The 21,396-nt window shown below is 39.1% G+C and overlaps 1 protein-coding gene across 33 annotated transcripts in view; it reads right to left on the reverse strand.

Annotated features, from left to right (window-relative positions):
• BCLAF1 (BCL2 associated transcription factor 1) overlaps positions 1–21,396 on the reverse strand; it is a 28,886-nt gene that overhangs the window by 1,419 nt on the left and 6,071 nt on the right. For 4 of the 33 annotated variants that reach the window (XR_010599688.1, XR_006173968.2, XM_065588707.1 and 1 more), the window contains exons 2-12: positions 20,832–20,903; positions 17,511–17,633; positions 14,851–15,756; positions 11,549–12,220; positions 11,268–11,437; positions 8,346–8,451; positions 7,301–7,385; positions 6,472–6,647; positions 5,161–5,341; positions 2,395–2,541; positions 267–366 (exon numbers count right to left, since the gene is read on the reverse strand). Coding sequence is in view for 21 of the 33 variants with exons in the window: in XM_065588707.1 (XP_065444779.1) it covers positions 267–366; positions 2,395–2,541; positions 5,161–5,341; positions 6,472–6,647; positions 7,301–7,385; positions 8,346–8,451; positions 11,268–11,437; positions 11,549–12,220; positions 14,851–15,756; positions 17,511–17,614 (2,647 nt within the window). In the remaining 12 variants the exon portion in view is untranslated. Of the gene's footprint in view, positions 1–18; positions 367–2,394; positions 2,542–5,160; positions 5,342–6,171; positions 6,338–6,471; positions 6,648–7,300; positions 7,386–8,345; positions 8,452–11,267; positions 11,438–11,548; positions 12,221–14,850; positions 15,757–17,510; positions 17,634–20,831; positions 20,904–21,396 lie in introns of those variants that run through there. The other 29 variants (XR_010599690.1, XR_010599689.1, XM_065588709.1 and 26 more) reach the window with 13 other exon arrangements.

A 21,396-nucleotide genomic window follows, 5' to 3' on the forward strand; every position in this document is an offset into this window, starting at 1 on the left:
ATAAAGAAAATATGGATGAGTTGCCCCCATTTGTCCATTACCGCAGATACATGAAAATAATTTTTAAATGAAAACTATTTTGTCAATTTTATCACTTAGGGTATGGTGAGGAAGGAAATCTGTTCTTCAATTCATCGACAAGCCAGAGTTTTCTACCTTTTCTTCTTTGCGTCTGTCCTTTTCTTCATTATTTTCCATTGTTTCTTCTTCATCTTCCACAAGCCCATCCCCTTGGTATTTGTCATGTGTCCACTTTGGACTGCTACCTGATTTTTTGAAGTTAAACCGCCCTCTGCCACGCTGGAAAGTGCCACGGCCTCTTCCTCTTTTGGCCCAATAATCCACACCATCATCTCTGTCATCATGCTATGGTAACATAGGTCAAACAGAACAAGGATGAGTTAAATGAACAACATTCTTAGACATTTGTACTGCACCTATCACCATAACATGTAGGCACCTTCACTTCAATGCACTGTCAAGTGTGTTTTATATATAATCTGTATGAGAGGTTTTCCAGGGAATACTCTAGTAGTTTACATCCACAGTTTAACCTACATTTTATAATTGATAAGGTTTGTCCTCATAATGTAAACAAGCATTTGAAAGAGTTTTAGAAATGACAAAATTTTCAATTATTTGTGAAGAGTCATATCTGAGAGGTCTTGTCCTATGTAGGACTACTCAAACTTCCACTTAAAAGGTGGGCAATAAACCAGTTACTTAATGAAATTTACCAGCTTTAACCTTGCCACTCTATTTTCACAATCTTCTGTGACCATTGGAAGTACTGCCTTTCACATGCTACCTGATATATACTGCTGGTGGTGGCATGCAAAAGGAGAGGGGGATAGCTCAATAGCTTCCACACAAATGAAAAGCAGAAGCTGACTACTAATTAATAGGCAAATTCCTCTAGCCTCTCTCTTACTACAAACTTATTTTTGTTGATTTTATTTTAATATCACAAAAATCGTATTTCATATTCTAGAAAGGCCAAAGTGGTTTCTTTTAAGCAAAAGTGATGACATAGATGTAGCACTCTGAGAACCTACCTCACTGTATAGTAAAATCACATTGCGATGTAATTTTAATAATGCACTTTTCCCCCATTCAGTATTTGTAACATTATTTGAAAAAGTGCTTAACCCTTGGAATTTAGTGCTACTATTGAGGATGACAGAACATCTTCCATTAGCTGCTTGACTAGAAAATAAGGCTTCCAGGTAAATCCCAATCTTATAAGTCTTCAGAACCTTAATAAAAATTAAAGTTTTGTAAACAAGTTTTGGACAGGAGACCCTGTTCAAATTCAAAAACAGATTTGGATTTTTTGGGGGGTGGGAAAATTCAGGTTTACTTGTATGAGATGAGAGCAGAGCAGAGGCCCTAGGTTTCATATATATAAAAACTGTTAATCCCTTCTATGAGGAAGAAACACAACTAAAGTATTCTAAGGACCCCAAAAGAGTGAAGAAACAACACTAAAGTTCCTCTTGCCTAAGCCTATTAAAATTCCTTCCAGAATTATTGGTGGAGATATTCCTGTATAAAATTTATTAATCTATAGTAATTTACTGACTCAAGTTCAGATATCACTATACAAACGTAGAAAGTTATCAGAAATGAACTTGTAATTTTTACCATTTAAAGTATTAGTATTTTATCATTTGAAAATCCACTTACTAAAGAGAGCTTAAGCAGCACAAGCAGAAGAGAGGCTGCATATTCAACAAGTTAAGTAAGAGATATCTTGGTCAATGATCTTAACTACCCTTCTTTTGATACCAGTATGGGAAAGTAATATTTAACAGATGTCAGAGTACTTTAATGCATCTCACTACTCTACTGAGAGCAGCAGGGCTGCTGCTACTACCAGAGCCAATCCATGTGCACTGTGTCGCCTCCCCCTATTCCCCCCGCCCCAATATTGTATGCTGCCATCTACTCATGACACACTACTTTTACAGGACTCTCAGCACAGCTGAGGCACCAAGCATCAGTGTCTGCTTTAAATCCACTGGGGGAAAACACTTGCGTTAGTTTGGGTGGTCTGTATGTGTTTGTTTTAACATTTTAGGCTGTGTGTGGTAGGTTGTCACTCTTCCTCATTCTCCACCCCAAATATGGGGAAAAAGCAGGAGTGGTGGGGGATGTCCTCTCTGAAGTGACCTGCTACTGTTGCCCACCACTCTGCTGCAGAAGGATAGAAGGGAAGCAGGTACTGGGCCAACTAGGACCCTGATGCTCTCATAGTAATAATATGCTAAAGTCATTGACAGCTACCAGTACAGAAGCAGCATGCACATAGACACTGCCTCATTAACATCAGTTATAAAATATGCTTTGATAAAAGATGCATGCATTATACATAATAAGTTTTCCAGCACCCACCAAGAAGTATTTCTTGCTTTTTGGGGTATATTCAGGATCCCACTCCTCTTCCTTCGGTCTCTTTTGAAAAGTAGTATTTGAGTTGCTGGGACCAGTATTTGTTCCAGCAAAAACGCCTCTGGCTCTTCCTCTGCCCCTAATTCGAAACTGATTAACCAAAGTGTTTATGTATTTAATCAATATGCATATAGTCACAAAGCAAATATTCAAGTTCAACTGTATTACCCAAAATGTTATTTCAGTATTCTTTCCTCAATACATAAACATAAAACAGCAATTTAAGAATTCACATGTAATACTTTAAATCTAATGCACTAAGTGTTCACTTTGAGCTAACAATCTCTCCATTCAGCTGAAGTGCATTCAAATACATTTATGGGATTTTTAGTATATGTTTACCCATAATGTGAAATTGAGGGAACTGATTGACCAAAAAGAGGGGAGGAGTGCAGAAAAGAACACGAGACCTGGACAGTTTAATACTACTTATCTGTGAATAGAAGCAGACTAAACAGACCAGTGGAGGAGTCACAAGATTTATCAAAACACTGAAAGCAACAAACTAAAATGGAGACATTTGAGAATGATAATTTGAAAAGTGTTGGATATATATAATGTTAAAGAAGACTGTACAGGAACAGAAGTGGGTTTTTTTAGAAAGGTAATCTGGAATACATACATATATATATATATATATAATTTATATTTTCAACTAAATGCATAAATTTAGGAAATACTTTGGCCTCTGATATCCTCTGAATCCTCTTCATTGCAAAATTAAGAGTATGACGGGGACACTGTCACTGTGGAGGAGGAAATAGCATTTGGAAAACAGAATGTTGCTAAGATCAAAGCCTAAGTCAGCTAATTCTGGAGGCTGAAATTCCATCAATCATATGAGTTGGGCTGTGGTGGCTATTTTAGTAATCCTACATTACAAAGCAGTCTAGGTAATATATAGCCCATAATGATGCTACTGTTGTGGGCCTACCTGTTTCAGGGCATGACAGAAAAAGAGGAGCAGACTCTTAGCATAAAGACAGCTCCCTTTTCAGTCTGGGAAGAGCTCACATGAAAAACCTTTAAGGGACTGTAAGGTCAGAAAATGTGACTGCAGGCTTCTATTCACTCTGATAGACGAACAGATACGAATGCTTTCATTATGTTTATGGGTTTACATTATATAAAATGTGTGTGTGTCTGTCTCATTTTGTAAATAAGTACTGCAACCTGTTGGTGGAAATCTCAGTCATGATTTTTGGTGAATAGGCACTTTTTAGTTTGCACCTAAGCAAATCTACTCTTTTGGCCAGCCAGCCAGCCTATACCATAATAGCCCCAAACGCAAAAGGGAAGATTTTGTTCAAATGAAAGGGTTTTTTTTATCCAAAATAAAAACCGTGAACTGGAATAGCCTACTAAGCTAGGAGGACAAAAACATTTCACTTTAGCTTTATTGGTAAAAACTATACGATCTAGTTTATGATTGTAGACAGAAGGTGCAAGCTAATCTGTCAGGCACTGGCCATTTTTGTAGTCATATAACATTGCTTGTTTATGTCTAATCTATTGTCTATTATGTCTATTGTCTCTTTCAGCATAACTGATTCAGTATTACGGGTTACATGAAGGAGTTTAGTTACTCCCTCCCAAAGAATCTGTATGTTTGGAATTCCCCCCCTCCCCCAAGATGTAGTTTGCAATGTTCAAAGTTATAGCTCCTAATGTTTACTTCCTGCCTATGTTCCTAATCTCTAGAGGTGGTCTTTACTGTTTTTTGGTCCTCACTGGTGTTTGCACATTTTCCAATTTAGTATCAGTGAACTACATTAACATGCTGTTTACATCATTTTATTGAGTAGTGATTTTAAAACTACTGTCTGTGGACTTTGATCAACACACTTCCAAATCACAACGCTAACCACCTTCCAGCCTTCAACCAGTTAGCTTTGCAGCTGACTGTAGTCCAGTCCAGGACATTCAGAGAAACACTAACGAACAAAAGCAAGCAGCCCTGCTTTCCCCAGCACAGCTGCTTCATGGCTGTCAGGTATATAAATTAGGCATGTACGAGTTTGTGGATAACAACAAAATTGAAGGGGTAGCAGACACAGATGGGCAGAACCAAACTGCAAAGTGACCTGGAAAAATTGGAAGCACTGGGGATTACAGACAACAAATAGCAAAATGTAGCTTTAATAAATTGATATTAGAACATTTAAAATCCTGCCCCAAGTAAAAGAAACCAACTGCACAGATACAAGTAGCAAGAAATACGCAAGCAGCGACACCCATAGCATTAACAAGGATTTGGGTTTTTTTCCTCTTGTCTTTATTACTGTCCTGATAAGACTCTTCTCTGTAACCCATTGCTATTGTTGCTGTGAAGGAAGTCTTGGAAGGAGAGTTGTCTAAAAAGAGGTTTCTCACTTCTGCTGTGGTCCATAATATGAAAGTGTTTGAGACTTGTTATTCTGAATAATTAACAAAGGCTGCACTACGCTATTAGATACTTCAGCTTGTTAAACTATTGTTAGTTACCTTTTGTTTTTCATTTTTAGCTGGTTTGAGTAATCAGAACATTCAGATCCAAGCAACTCTGAACAGCACACAATAGCAATGGATTACATGATACTTCTAAAATGAAACACTGCACATCTTAATCTTGGAAAGATGGATCCTAGAGTCACGCCAATTACCTAACACTGCTTTAAGGTAACAATAGTATAGCAATGAAAGTTTTGGAGGGAGCAGAGAAAGACTTACAAAGGTGCCTCTCGGCCTGCTGACTCCTGTAAAACCTGAATATTCTTTCTGCTCATGGTGGGTTTTGAACTCTTCATCTCTTTCTTTCTTGCCATCTTTTTCTTCTCGTGAACTGGATGAGGCGGAAGACGGGGATGAAGATGAGGAAGATCGAGAACGGTCTTGCTCTCTTTTTTGTTTACTGAAAAATAAAAAACATACTTTGTGCTGTTTTAAAAATAGATACCCTGTAGCACGCTACACTAAAGGAGGTCTCTGTTTATGTAAAAGCTACTTCCCCCTCAGGTTATAAATCATCCATAAAAATATGTATTTCAGATTTTAAGGTGGAGTATAATATCACTTTTCATCCTCCTTCCATATATTTAAAATATATTGTGCAAATACTACTGCTAATTAGTTGGAAACCAGTAGACTGCAAAATTAATTCTCTGGTTTTTGATTCAATGAAGAGTGACCTATTTAACTGCCATTTTTGGGGTAGCAAAAGGGAAAGAAGAAGGGAGGAAAACCCTTAGAGCAAAAGTTATAAATTTTAAGTTAATTGAGTTTCCACATATTGTTGAAAATAGCAGATATATTCTGGGCATCCCAATGTGGATGCCAGTGGATGACAGTGTGGATACCAGAGGCAGAAAGGAAATGGGAAAAATGAAGCACAAGTAAAATCCATCATATGCCCAGTGTAAAGCAAGAGAAAAAAAAAAACCTAATGCAAGACTCTGTATTGAGTAACCCCATATTGGCAGTATTTTGACCCAATTTACAAGATTTTAATACAACACCCAATAAGTCATACCTGAAATCTCTTACCACAGCTATAAAGTATCCACTGAAACATAACTATTAAAAACTAACATTTTTCTTTAAAAACAGCCCACTGGCTTTAGAAAAATAAATACTTCTCCCTTCTCACCCATGTTAAACCTAGACATCAGTAAAAATTCTCATACTCTGGGTGTTATGAGTTGAAAAAGTGCGGAATCAAGCATAACGAACCAAAGTTCTTACACAAACTGTTTACAGAAATGTACTGCATTGAAGTCCAACCTCCTGATGTAGCCTGGATAATAGGACAGATTAATTTGTCATTTTTTTTTTCAGTGTTAGCTTGCTATTCCAAAGTTTTTGTCCTCATCCACCATAAGCCGTGTAAAAGACAGATAATACATTTTTGCTGTAAAACAAATAATTTTAATTGTTTAAATTTAAATGTTCCATTACACAGTGAAAATTGAAAGCAATTAAGCTTACAATTACAAAAGGCTAATTAGAAACTAAAAAACCTACTTAGAAAGTTCAAATATTTACCTGTCATCTTTGTAAGATTTGTAATCCTTGTAATCTTTTGGCGTTTTCTCCTGCTTTCTTGATCCACTGCTTTCCCTGGAACCTTTAGAGTCCCCTCGTTCTTTACTTCGCTCTTTTCGACGACGGTCAATGTCGTGCCGAAGATCAGCAGAATCGCATCTTAATTTTTTATCTCCCTGTGAAAGGAAGAGATTTCAGGAACAGCATTTTAAAATGGAAAAATCCAGACGAGATAGAAGTTGGCGTCCCATTTGCACTATCTCCAAATTTCTAAAGAAGTAATAAAGTTTGCCTAGTTTCAACACTATTCAGAACATTCAGTCGATTTTTAATGACAAAGTTGTTTGACTTTTATATGTCTATTCCTGATGATTTTTTTAAACTATCTAGGAATTTAGCTTCTGAGAAGATGTTCCACCAAATCACCAGGGAGATCTATTTTTACAAGCAAACTATCAGGTTTGTGTGGGTGGATTAATATTTAGTACAATTTATTCTGAAGAACTGTGTTATTAGGACAGCATAAACAGCTGATTAATTCAGCTACAACATCTGCAAATGACCTGTTTTCTTGATTTCTAGTCCTTGGGTCTGCTAAGTGCTGCAAAAAACAGGAAAACTGGAAGGAAACATCCTGGAATCTAGGCAAGAAGTTGCTAACATATTTTGTCCAAGGCCAGAGATGAGAAATAGTCTAGGTCCAAGTACTTTTTGGGCTAGAAATACAAATCAAAAGAAAAATACTCCACCCTGAAGTTTAGACTCAAAAGAAAATACACATTATTTTACGAAATCTAGAATACCAATTTAATATTAATTCAGAACCTACTTTTTGACTTTCTTCTTTAAAGACTCTCTCTTCACCTGCTAAACGGGTATGCTTCCTCAGGGCAGTTGGAGAGATGTCAATCCTCCTAAATGTAAAATAAAAAAAAGTGTCTAGCCATACACGCAGGGGATCGTTTATGGCTTCCTGTATTTCTTTTGGACATTTGAGAAAACAAAGAAATCAAGAGCTACTCTATTTTTCAGCAGCATGATCTTTTTATTTATAGTATTAGGTCCCTATAATCCCTTTAAATCTATTCAGATAATGAAAAATCTGTTTTTGCCCAATGAAGTACATTAAACATACACATGTGCAATTATGACATTTTGTTTTTCCCTTATTTTTAAAGATGTAAGAGCATTAATGGATTATGTATTTCAAGAGCTCTGTAAAAGTGATCAGATCATTAAAACTAACTCACGCTAAGCAGCAGTTAATAACATCCCTTTAAAAGTAGAAAATAAAGTTCAAAAAATATTTCTTTGATGCAGAATACTACTAGAGAGAGGGTATTTTTAACTTCACACATGTAACATACTCAAAATAAGGCATGCAGCCTTTTATAACTGATTCCAATGGTTAGCAACGATATACATATGCCCTACCTTTGCTTACCTTTCAGACACTAACGCAGCTCAGGTTTTTATTTTCAAACTGCTGTAAATTATTAATGCGGTTCAAAAGTTAATGATGAAGTCACAATATGAGCTAGCTCACATATGAGAATAATAAGCACTCAAGTGGTGTTTTTCCATCTTCAAAATACTTAAGCCTCAATGCTCAATACTGCATGTGAGGCAGTTAAGTATAGCCCAAAAGAGATACTGAGGCAGACAAAAGACTTGCCATAAAGCCACATATAGAGCTGGAGTTTGGATTAGAATCCAAGAGTTCGAGGCTCCTAGTCCTGTGCTCAGACCAGTTCATGCTTCTCTCAGGTGAAGAATTCAGAGGTAATCAGAAAAGCATTTATGGGTTCTTATAAGAAATATAATTTATTATTTCACTGAAATAAGCAGCATCTAGTAATGCAACTGGCATATACCTGTGTATTTCTGGGCTCTTTTGCCGGGTGCAATGTTCTTCAGTAGCTTTTTGATACGCAGTGAACCTCTCATTTAGGGTCATTCCAGCTGACTTGAAGTATTGTTCTGTTGGTTACAGTGGAGAAATTCTGTCTAGTTAGTTAAATTCCACCTACATAAGTATTTCCATTCCTGACAGAAAGATACATAGCAGCCAAAAAAGAAATGAAAATATTTAAAAAGTTTATCAGAAGAAGAGGCAAATCTGTTAGAGGATTTTTCCCACTCTTACCCTTCTTGTAGCCTCAATGAGCAGATAATAGCAGCGCACAACACCACTGCAAGCTTCCTCACAGGTATGCTCTGCTAGTATTAGAACTAATTCAAGCACCATAAACTCATTAGAGTCAGACTCTTCCCTTTTCACTGTCACATTTTCCTCTAATGGAGGAAAAGGAGGAGCTGTTTAGGTTTCCTTCTTTACACTTTGCCCAGAGGAGCAGATTAAGTTATTTTGAGTCAGTATTTGCAGGGAACAAAATTTCCAAATAAATTTCATTTTTTAACTTAAGATAGAATTCGTTTTGACAGAACATTTAAACAATTTATGCATCAAGAATTACATATAGACTTATTAAACGTAAGTTATTTCTTAAAAGAATGCAACTTTTCCTTTAGAAACAGAGATGATAAAATTATCAAAGTCAATTAACAGCCCTACAGCTGAATATATTCATTTAAGCATCTGGCATCTTGGCAAACCTGACAGCTTCTCTAACAAACAAATTTTCTTTTGGCTTTTGAGACAGTTAAAATTAGTAATAGCAACACTGAATTTTTAAAGACCAGCTCAACAAATGTGTTTAAATGTAAAATAGAAAGACGTATAAAGTCATGAACTATGAAATGTTACAAATGAAGCAAGCTATCTGCTTAACAGGTCAACATACATCTGTATCAACTTACCGCCCAACATCCAGCACATGTCTCATAACCAATCATTAAAACTTGAAACGGCCACTACAAGGGTAGTGCCTCAATCATAATTCCATCAAACCCAGGAATTTGAGCTAGCAACTCAGTTTTTATGCCATTTTTGCCAGGAAGACAGAAGGTTCAACTTTGCCTGTTTTTGCATCTGTATCTTTCAACAGCTATTTTACTTTTGTAACATGGATTTTGCCATTTCAAAACACATTCCAGGACCTAGTTACAATGAAAAAGAAAACATCACTGGGCATTTTCAGCTCTATATTAATAAAGAGCTGTTCAGACCAGTTGCATCACACCAATAATGAATCATAACTTCAGTTCTTTAAAAAATGAAAAGTTACTAAAATCCGATCACAAAAATGTAATTTTGAAGTGTGCAGAAAGGCTAAAAGTTTTAGAAACAAAATATGGTATACACACATCAAATAACTTGGCCACAGACTGGTTGATAAACAGTTACATTTCCCAGCCAGATGTTAGACTTCACCTATCACATTTACAGAGAGACAGTTTAAGTGATCTATTCAGTCATCAACATACAAGAGATTTAGAAACACTGCCCCCTGCAGGCCCCAGTCCTGCAACATGTAAGTCAACGGGAGCTTTGCCACTAACTTCAATATAGGAACAAGCTCTAAATCTCCGACATATCAAAAAGAGAATAGATACTTTGGTTTCAAATGTCAATATGTAATCAGCTAGTACTTAGCAAAGGATTATTTAATTAAACAATCTTTATAACTGCTCTACAAATCCTCTTTGCAAAAATACTTATTTTGCAACCAAATCGAATTTCAGACTACTACTAAGCTTTGGTCCCTCTAGCTATTTATTATGTAGCACTTTTTTGGATGTTCAGCACACCAACTTAGCACATCTAAACTATCTTAATAATGAATGCATAACTTCGGTTAAATTAAAATTGGTCATCTGATCAAGTGGGTCCTATTCTAGGAAATTTAAAAAACTCGATTCCCTCTTCTGCTGTGAACACCAACAATTTTCATCACTAAGGTCTTTTGTCTTAATTAGTTCATTAAGAGAGCTGAAGAGGACATGTTTGGCAACAAATAAGAAATGCTTTGCTAAAAAAAAAAATAGTTGGTGCTCATTTCAGAAACTCTGTAAATGTCCTCACATGTTAGACAAAAGGACTGTACTCTGTCAGACAATACTAAGTCTCTGACTAATAAGCCTGCAGAGTATTTTATACTTAATTGTGATATAGGACATCATCCCTCTTTACTGGGATGCTTCCCAAGGAACTGATTTAGCCTAATGATAATGAATGGTAATAACTGCTGCTCAATCCGAAAAGAATTAGTATATAATCCATTTAAGAGGGATGAACTTGGACAGTGCCAAGTTGCCAAGTATGAAATTCTATGCTCCAGTTTCACATAAACTGCCAAATAAGGAATGAAAACAAGATGAAATTTCATCAGTTTTATTTTTGTATATTTATTTCACATAGTTTTTATTCTTTCATACTTTAAAAAAATATTTTCTGAAGAGGGATACTGGGATGTCCTAATCAAAGGATTCTACGGTATTTTCACATTATATAGAGTAATTTGCCAACAGAAATCACAATCACTAAACATGAGAATTAGCAACCTCAAAGAAATCTAAACATTGGCCAATATACAGTTTTTTAAATATAGAACATTTAAACTTGAGTGCAAAAATTCACAAATTGTCCACAGCTTATTTCACTGTAGAACACAGTTTATCAAGATATACTGCTATAGTTTTCTGGGACTAGCTGTGCAGTCTTTTAGGGGGTTATTTTAAGATGAGCTCTTCTCAAAAGGAAAAAAGTATGAATCAATCAGTATGAAGAAACAGAGAACTGAGTTGTCTGTAGTGACATTAAGCAGGTTTATCTGTAATTGATCATTTTTCTAAATGCCGACACTGATATTTGCTGTGGTAAACTGAGTACATACCTTTGACATGATGAACCAAAGACACAATGTGCTGAATAAATGACTCGGACGTGCTTTTGCTGGCCTGTGGCAACTTAATGTGGTCAAAGATGGATCGGAACTCTTGCTCCTTCTTGACAGAATGGACAAGCGTACTAGCAAGCAGCCTGTCTTTAGTCAAGGAAGCAGGTCTAAAATGCATCAACAAGAAAGAGAGACAAAAAGAAACCAGTGGTTTAAATAATGTCTAGGTAAACTTTGTACACGGGTGAGGAAGTGTACTGTGAATTGGGATAATTTACCTATTGGAATCATCAAGAGGGACCGGTGCCATTTTGAGCTTAACTTCAGGACGATGGGAGTCACTGGCTATCATTTTGATCCTAAGTGGGCTCTCCTCTCGGAAGGTGGATTTTTCTCTCGCATCCAGATTCTTGTGTAGAGGGGGACTGTAATCAAAGAGTTCTTTGAGCTTTTCAGACTTTACCTGCTCAGGTGACTGAGTTTCTTTCTTCACCATTATTCTCTCAGAACTTTTGTCGTCTTCCTTGTGCTTATCTTTTGTTGCACTAGGCCTTTCCACTACATAGCCAGTCTCTTTAAGTTTATAACTCTTGTCTTCTCTAAATCCATCACTCTCTCTATTGCCCTTCATTGAAATTTTAGATTTGTATTTGGTTCCTTCCTCCTCAGCATTCCGGTGAGATGCAGTAGCAAAATTTTTACCCTGATCTGCGAGGACAGATTTTCTGAACTGTCCATAATCCTCTGTCTCCTCTGTCTCCTCCCCTTCAGAGTCACTAAACTTTTGTTTCCCAGCATCTTTACCAATGAAATAATCTAAAGCTTCCTGATCCTCCCATTCCCTTTCTCCCTCTGTCCTCCCTTTTTCTGATCCTCTCTCCTTCTGGGCCTCTTTCTCCCTGGTATTACCCCTATCAAGCAGGTATACTCTAGACTCTTCATCTGTGTACCTGTGGATAGCAAAGAAGAGGATGGTAACTCTGGATTGCATTCATTCCAGTTCATTTGCATTTCACTTCTGAGTCACCTCAGTATCACAGAATCACAACACAAAAACAAATTCCACTGAGTAGTTCAACTGTTCAGCATATACTTTTTTGCACAGCATTATTATTACATCTACAGCCACTTATGTGCGATCCTTTGAAAAATATATATATATGAAAATAATCCCTTTCTATATAAATAGACTACTGGAATTTTTAAAACTAGTGGTTTGGGGAGTTTTAATTTGGTGCCCAGCTTTAAGCACTTTTATATCTATCATTCTGTCTGTGGGAGAATCATAGAAAGTTTAGTATTTCAGTTTGCATTTTACTCTTGAACCCTGACATTTCAGGGACAATTCTTTCTACAAAAGTAAAAGGGTACCATTAAAAGAGAAAAAATGAAAAACCATTTTCAAAATCTTGTTGTGCTTGTAACACAGAGATCCACAATTCTACATTGGCATAAGTCATTAGTCACAGTAAGGCCTTGTCGATACTACAAAGTTTTGTTGGCAAAAGCTGCCTTTTGCAGACAAAACAGGGGAGGCGTACACACTACAAAGCTACTTTGGGCATCAAAATAAAACCATCTCAACGAGAGGCTTTTTGTAGCAAAGTTAAAGCGGCAAAAGGTCCGTATAGTCACTGCAGTTTGTTTTGTCCACATAACTAGCTTCCGCCAGTATCCCACAAAGCCTGTCATGAGCACTCTGCTCACTGTTTTGATCTCTGCTGCTCTGCAGGCATGCGCCCCTCCCCTTTCAAAGCTCCAGGAAGTATCTGACACCTGGGTGTACTGTTCTGTTTGGGGAACAAAGAGCAAATCATTAAGGTGGAATGCTCCTGTTCTGCCCTGCACTAGGAACACTGGGACAGGCAGGCTGCTGCTGCTGGAGGGGAGAGGGGGGGGAATTGCTGTGCTGCTTTGACATTCCTCACAGAGCTGCTCAGGATGCCACTCCTGCAGCTGAGGTGGTGTAGGAGAACTCGGAAGGGATCACAGAACGATAGGCAGGCAGAACAGGCTACTGTGCCAAGCAGAGATGGTGGTGGGTGGGTGGGTGTGTGGGTGGTGTCCCTCTCCCCCTGCCTCAGGATAGGTCCGTCAGCCTTCTGTCTCCCCAGCCCCAGACACACCACTCTCCTCTCCCTCCCCACCCGCCTCACTCTTCAGTTGAAAAAGCAGTGGACAATCTATTAGGATGCCTCTGAAATGATGGAATTGAGAAACCTGCATCATGTGACACTGTACCTGCCCCATGAGGAATTGAAAACCCTTCCCAAAGCACCTTGCAGCCAGTTGCACAGTGGAACAGCTACCACAGTGCACTGCTCTCTGTGTCGATGCAAGAGCTGTTAGTGTGGGTGCACTCTGCCAACACAAGGAGCTAGTGTGGACATGCAACAGTGGTTTTAATTAAAGCAGCATAACTTTTGCCAACAAAACTTTGTAGTGCAGACCAGGCCTAAGCCTTCAGGAATACTGTGACCAACTATGTAAACTGGCTTTTCAATCCTCTGTGTACACTGGGAATTTACACTACCATAGCTACATCTCTCAGGGGTGTGAAAAATCCACAACCCAAGAGAAGTAGCTAGGCTGACCTAACCCCTGATGTTGACAGTGCAAGGTCAACAAAAGAACTCTTTCATTGACCTACCTACTACCTCTCGGGGAGGTGGATTACCTACACTGAGAGGAGAACCGCTCTCGGCAGCGTAAATAGTGTCCACACTGAAAATTCTACAATGGTACAACTGCAGTGCTGCTGTTGTAGCATCTTCAGTGTAAATATAGCCTCAGGGAGGTGGATTATCTTCGCTAATGGGAGAACTCCTCCTTTTGGCATAGGTAGTGTCTACAGTGAAGCGCTGCAGCTGTGCCACTGTAGCAGTTTAAGTGTAGACCTATCCTAACTCCTTTAACATTGCTGAGTGCATTTAAAAATTAAGCTTATTTCATTCAGCTCCCACTATCTCAATACAGTATTTTCATGCTAATAGTTTCCAATATACTCACTGGCAGCAATGTATTTGCTTAGGGAAAAATCTGAATCCTGGTGCCTTTATAAGTACATTTATGAATAGCAATTCAGTGACTGAACAATTTAATTTCAGTTCCATAAACAGCATAGACAGAAGCCAAATTGCTTCATTTTTCAATCCATTTTTATAAGAAATCAGACAAGAAGTTAACAGTCCATTTTCAGTAAGATTTCTACAGCTATATTTTCTTTTTAGCAAATAAAAATCAGAAGACACCTGGTATACACTATCCCCTTCCCATTTAATTTTTTCTTATGAACCCATAATAGATACCACTAGTGAACAGAACATATAAAAATACACTGTAAAGGAAAGGGACAACCAACTGTTCCACAAGGATACAGCTAAGCCAAGAATTTATAAGTATAATAAAAAGGAATGCTCTTCATGTGTCAAGCTTAAGCATAACTAGACTGAAATTAGTAAGCAGTCACGGCTGTTTCATTCGGCAGTTCAGGAGGCTTATACGTAAATTAAATGAAGTTCAACAGACCGAGCAGGGACATTTTAAGATTCAACATGACTTTTACAGATATAGTTCTTACCTTTTTAGAAACTTTCCACCCTTTGCAGTTTCCTGTTCCCCAGCTTCAGGATAAAATGAACGCATTCGAGCCTCCTCACGTGGAGCACTCTGTGAAGGGATTGTCTTTCCAGGGCTTCTCCTTGAAGGGATGTGATGCAATGGGCTATTCTGAGAAGGACTGTAGCGACTGGAACCATTTCCAAGGGAACCAGAGCCAGACCTCTCAGGGCTATGTTGAATGGAATGTGAATGTTGAGGTGTGTTTTTAGCTGAGTGAACTGTGCTGAGCAAAGGGGCATCAGAGCAAGATGAACTCTGACTGGGTGGGGAGGCAATAGAAGGACTATGGGGTGACCTTGGACTGTTATCATATGCTGAAAGGCCAGGCCAAATGTCACCAGAAGCTGCTGATGATTTGTTAAAGTCATCAAGGGACTCAGATGGGTCATGTTCAAATGTATCTTTCTGTTCATCCTGTGATTTACTTTTCAAAGGGCTATCTTGCAGAGGAGCTCCCTCAGTTTTCTTAGCCTGCTTTTCCAGAGATCCACGTCTTTTGGAAGAGACAGGCGATTTGCTGTATGGGGATGAGGAACGAGATGAAGAGGACCTTGGAGACCTGGAAGATCTGTAAGATCGACGAGATCTGCTCCTGGACCTCTGGGAAGACACAGACCTTCGCTTTGGACTTCTGGAACGTGAACGACCCCGCCTAGGGCTTCGGGAGTGTCTTCGATTCCAGACAGGTCTGTAGCCTCCACGATGATATCTACCACCTCCTCCTTGATAATACCCTCTACCTCTTCCTCTGTAACCATAGGGGCGTCTCATTCCTCTATTATTTCTGTAATCTCTGCGATAATCTCTAGAATAAACACGATCCCTACTGCGAGATCGTGAATATGTCCTGGACCGAGACCTAGAACTAAAGTTAAAAGAAAAGAGTTAGTACGTGACAATTCAAAAATCCTTTAAGATAAAACGTTTGCGCCACAGCAATACTAATAAATAAAAATAAATACTAAAACCCTGATGTCAAATGCAATTTGTTGGGAATACACTAAAAGTACATGAGAAATTAACTCTATAATTCATCTTTATTGACTATGTTACGTATAATCTGCCAAATAAAAAGACCAGCAGTTTGATGCTGCAAATTAAGTCAGTACTACAAGTTACTTGTGATTTGAAAAGCTATATATGAGAGAGAGTGACAAGCCATTAGGAAAGGGACCACACAAATGAAATACACCTCTACCCCGATATAACGCGGTCCTTAGGAGACAAAAAATCCCACTCTGTTATAGGTGAGACCGCATTATATCAAACTTGCTTTGGCCCTCCCTGTTCCTTGTTCCCTGACCGCGCCCTTCAGAGACCCCCGTCCCTAATCACCCCCAGAACCCCACTCCCTACCCAACCCCCCTGCTCCCTGTCCCCTATCCACACTCCCTACCCCCAACAAGCACTTCCCGGCAGCGGCGGGAAGCGGAACAGCCCGGCCCCAGCCCGCTCTACTCCGCCACCTCCCAGCCGCGGCGCTCTGCTTCCCGCCGCCGCTGAGTGCAAGGAGGTTGGGGAAAGGACGCCCTCCACACTCACCTGCGGCGGGAAGCGGAGCGACGCGGCCACAGCCTGCTCCACTTTCCTTGCCCCGGCCCCAGCCGTGTCGCTGGCGGGGAGTTGGGGAAAGGTCCTATACTCACCTGCGGCAGGAAGCAGAGCGCCGCAGCTGGGAGCTGGCAGAGTGGAGCTGGCTGGGGCTGGGCTGCTCTGCTTCCCGCCGCCGGTGAGTGCGGGGAGGTTGGGGAAAGGACGCCCCCCCAGTGCTCACCTGCGGCGGGAAGTGGAGCGCCGCAGCTGGGAGCTGGCAGAGTGGAGCTGGCTGGGGCTGGGCTGCTCTGCTTCCCGCCGCCGGTGAGTGCGGGGAGGTTGGGGAAAGGACGCCCCCCCAGTGCTCACCTGCGGCGGGAAGTGGAGCACCGCGGCTGGGAGGTGGCAGAGTGGAGCAGGCTGGGGCTGGGCTGCTCCACTTCTGCTGGTGAGTGCGGGGGGGGATCCCTTCCCCCAAGTCCCCTCCCCCGAGCGACACGGCTGGGGCGAAGGAAGTGGAGCAGGCTGCTCCCGGCCCCCCACTAATCCCCAGAGCCACTCTGGGACTGCAGGGCCCCCAAAAGTGCCCCCCCACAGCTCCTGCCTCCCAGACCCGGGGGGGGGAGGGGGAGGAAGGGGGGAAGGGAAGCCCCTGCCCGCCCCCGAGACCCTCTGCTCCTTATCCAACCCCTTGGCCCGGCACCCTTAACACGCTGCTCAGAGCAGCGTGTCAGAGCTTTACTGCCTTGTATGCGAACCCGTGTTATATCGGGATAGAGGTGTACCATGTAAAGAAGGGGGAAAAAATCAGGAAGCATAATTAGCATTCTTGTTCTACACCTTGAAGAAGTTTAAGGGTAAAATAAGTGAGGCACTAAATGATTAAAGCAACAGTACTAACATCTAGTTCATCTAAGATGAATTAAAACTAAGATGAATTCAAATTAGATGAACTAAGATCTCAAATTCACTTTTGTTGAAGACCACATGTAAGTGGAGGAGGTATTAAAGAAAAGAGCAACTAAACAACACAATATTAAATCAAATTAGCCCAAAGAACTGTAAATTAAAGTACCATCAATTTACCTGTATCTCTTTTTTCTAGAATGTGATCTGGACCTCGACCTCGAAGTGGACTGAGATCTGGACTTTGATCTTGAAGAATGAGATCTAGAATTAGATCTACCCATTTTCTTCAGTGGATTACTTCTAACCAAAAGAAAGAACAATGAAAAAAAGTCAAAGGGAAAACATTTAGATTTCATGTAGATTAGTGAATCTTACTGTTATATCATGAATCAGGCTCTTAGTAGAGAGAGAGAGATATTTTTTTTCTAATCAAAAAGATTTTAACTATATAAAAGTAAATACCACTTTAGCACTTTGGGGAAGAAAAAGATTACATCCAAGACTGACTGGACCATCCTGATTCTTTAAGTTACTGATGTTCAAAAAAGAAAAGATTTATCCATTTTATAATTATAGAATGAAGTCCTGCCAGTACAGATACAGCACGATTATGCAAACCTTCCCAGACTGTTCTGCATCTGTCCCTCAACTAGGAGCAGCAGCAGAGGGGAAACTGGAGATTTTCCTTTGCAGACACTGTTCAGATATGCATTCCTCCCATGTGATCTCCTATGCTTTGCTAACTGTCTCATCAGTTTATAATGGACTTAAGATCCGTGACAGAGATGGGCTGTCAAGCCACTACCCCAGATCTCTTGCGTCCTAACTATTTGGATGGAAGAGCTTTTGGGGGGAGGGGAGAGAGACCAGGATGACAAAGAAATCCCCCCTAAGCAAGAACTCAATGATTTAATAGGGAAGGGGAAGTTTTCTGGTCAACGTGTTTTTCCAACTTTGGACAAGCGAGATGTAGTAGCAGCTTGGAAGGTGTTTTATACCTGCAATCAAGCACTGAATGTAAACCGTAGGCCAATTTAATGCAATTTTGACAATTTCCCTTTCATCTCACTTTTAAACAGATTATCTTCATCCTGAGCAATTCAAAATTCTCCACGTGAAAACTTTAAAAATTCAGAAGTGTGAAATCAGATTAAAGATTTTTCCTATTTTTTTTTTTTAATCTATTCACCGCTGAATGGAAACCATAATTTATATGGGTGAAGTAGCATTAAAGAAAAACTACCTTCTTTCTTCAGTTCACAGTATAAGTCAGAGCTACTTCGAAGACTTCAAACACAGATGACAATTTGCACCAAAGCTGCCAATTTAAGTAAAATATTGTATAGATAAAAAAGTAAAAGATATGTGCCTTTAAAAAATATTACTGACTGCTGGAAGCACAAAAGCAAGCTATGCACCCAAAACTTGCAGCTCTTTCCAGAACTGCACAACCTGATATGCTGACCCTTAGAAAAAGACATGAAGAAACACCCAGCATTCTGTTTAAGAGAGAGTAATTTTGAGCTGTATTACCCTTCATTCACATGGACTAAAGCTACATAGCCTCAATCACATTTCCTCACATCAAGGATTTCTTTTAAGTTTCATTTTTTAAAATTTTATTACAAATTAATATGAAAATTGTTATAGGCTTTAAGTTGCTTAAGAGGACAGCAACTAACTGAATAAAGATATCTGGGGTATAATTCAACACTTTTCAACTGATCATTAGCTGTGTAAACTGACAATCCTGGCTAGATATAATCTTAAAGAAACATCAGCCATAGGGGAAAAACACCCCACACAACTTGGTTCTTTCCTGTTTAGAGTTTCAAACTTCCCTGTTCTATTAAAAACAGAATAACTTTGTTTCAATATCGTTTTCCTTTGAAAATAACTCAAGTTGAACTGTATTCATTTGAGAGAAAGAGTCAGCTGCGTGCTGACTTGAATTGAAACTCCTGGCAAGTAGTTTGGAGCTTCTGGTTTTAGGTGCCTCAGAGTCCAAAATCAGCAGTGCTATACAATGATTTAAAGTAAGTTAAAGCAAAGGGATAAAATGTATTGATACTGACACTTTATATAACCCTTTTATAAAACTTTTATCTATTATTGGCAATACAAGTGCAATAAAACAAGGATGTTCTGCCATGCAGCTATGTATATTTTTCAGACGTTGGAATCAGTCACACACACACACACACACACACACACACACACACACACACACACACACACACACACACACGTTATAAAATAAAACAAAAACTTTGTTAACTTTAACTTAAAGTTGCTACTGTGCTACCCTACTCGCTCTCCACAAGGATCTTTACCAATTAAAGAAACCTAAGTACATAACAGTATAAAAGTGAACTGTTATAAGTAGGTATATATATGTAACACTCAGTTTATGCAATCTCTTAAATTTCACTGAGACATTTTACACATGTATATTTAAAAGATTATGAACTGTAAGCATATTTAAATGTATATGTACCTTCCCTTAACATTTAAGAGAGAGAGAGAGAGAGTGTGAGTGAGTGAGTGAGTGTGTGTAAAACAGCTTGTTGTTATTTAGTGGAAAAAACAAAACCATGGTCAGTGTCGAGCTTAGGAGCTCAACGGGGTCCTGATTTCCACTTCCTCACACTGCACCACAGAGCTTTGGAGCTTCTTCGGTTTGTTCAAGTCTGCAGCTCCCCCTGCCTTGCACTGCTCTGAAGAGAGTAGGCATAATCCACAGGGTATTCCATTTCTATTCTATTTCTCCTGGCCCAGCATACACTTTATGCAATGCAAGCTCTTAATATTTTTTTAAAACTTGGCATGTAACACTATGTAAATTTGAAGTTTTCCAATCAAGTGTGTTTTTTAAGCTAGGTGGACTCAAACATATTGCATACTTTCAAAAGCATCCATAACAAAACTTTCATGCCACATTAAAAAAAATTTAAAGTTACAAGGGGAGTGAAAATAAGGCTACCACGGTTCCATTATATATAAATAACTGCTAGTAAGTGGCTCGACATTCAGGATAACTCAGAGATTTAAACAGAAGTTGATGAGTTTTCTTTGTAATTTGCAGAAAAACACCCACTTGCCATTCTGAAATAAATCCAAGGCTACAAAACAATTGTGTATAGAACTAGATAAAACACAAACTTGCAAAAGCCAGAACTTTAGTCTTTTAACTCCAAAAAGGCAGTCCTCTATCCAGCGTTTTCGCCGCCCCAAGCGGCCCAAAAAAAAAAAAAGCTGCAATCGGCGGCAGCTCTACCGCTGCCGCTTCATTCTTTGGCGGCAAGCCCTTCCCCACACAGAACATTTTACTAGATGCAAAATATATTGAATACTGAAATTTTAGAAGTAAACGTTTTAGCCTACATTCACAAATATTGTAGCCTCTGGAGGATGAAACCATTCAATTTACATCTTTTAAATAGCCAGGATCAGACTAGAAATACAAAAGTGACAAAATAAACCAAGCGTTAATCTTACCTTAGGCCTCTAGATGTTAATCAATGAAGTGATTTTAAAATTCTCGAAATGTGCTCTCAGAAATATTAATTCCTGTAAAACAAACATTATTTTGAATGACATGCATATTCAGTTTCCTAAAAAGGTTTATGTGGATGAGGCACAATTTTGTTCCGAAAGGTTTAACATAATATGTGTTCAAAAATATCACTGAGGAAAATGCTATGTAGACAGGGTCTAACTGGAATCGTCTTTTTAAATGACATCAATGAAAACTTTATAAGGAGGTCTCTATGCAACACCTAATAAGGCTATTATACATATATAGATATATTAGATATGGATATGGGGGGAGGGAAAGCTCAGTGGTTTGAGCATTGGCCTGCTAAACCCAGGATTTTGACTTCAGTCCTTGAGGGGGCCACTTAGGGAACTGGAGCAAAATCAGTACTTGGTCCTGCTAGTGAAGGCAGGTGGCTGGACTCTATGACCTTTCAAGGTCCCTTCCAGTTCTAGGAGATAGGATATCTCCATTAATTTATGTATTTATGGATGCAGAAACGTCCAAAAACATGTACAGGCATTT

The sequence above is a fragment of the Chrysemys picta genome, chromosome 3 (genome assembly GCF_011386835.1).
Source record: "Chrysemys picta bellii isolate R12L10 chromosome 3, ASM1138683v2, whole genome shotgun sequence".
In the NCBI taxonomy this organism is placed as follows: Eukaryota; Metazoa; Chordata; order Testudines; family Emydidae; genus Chrysemys; species Chrysemys picta.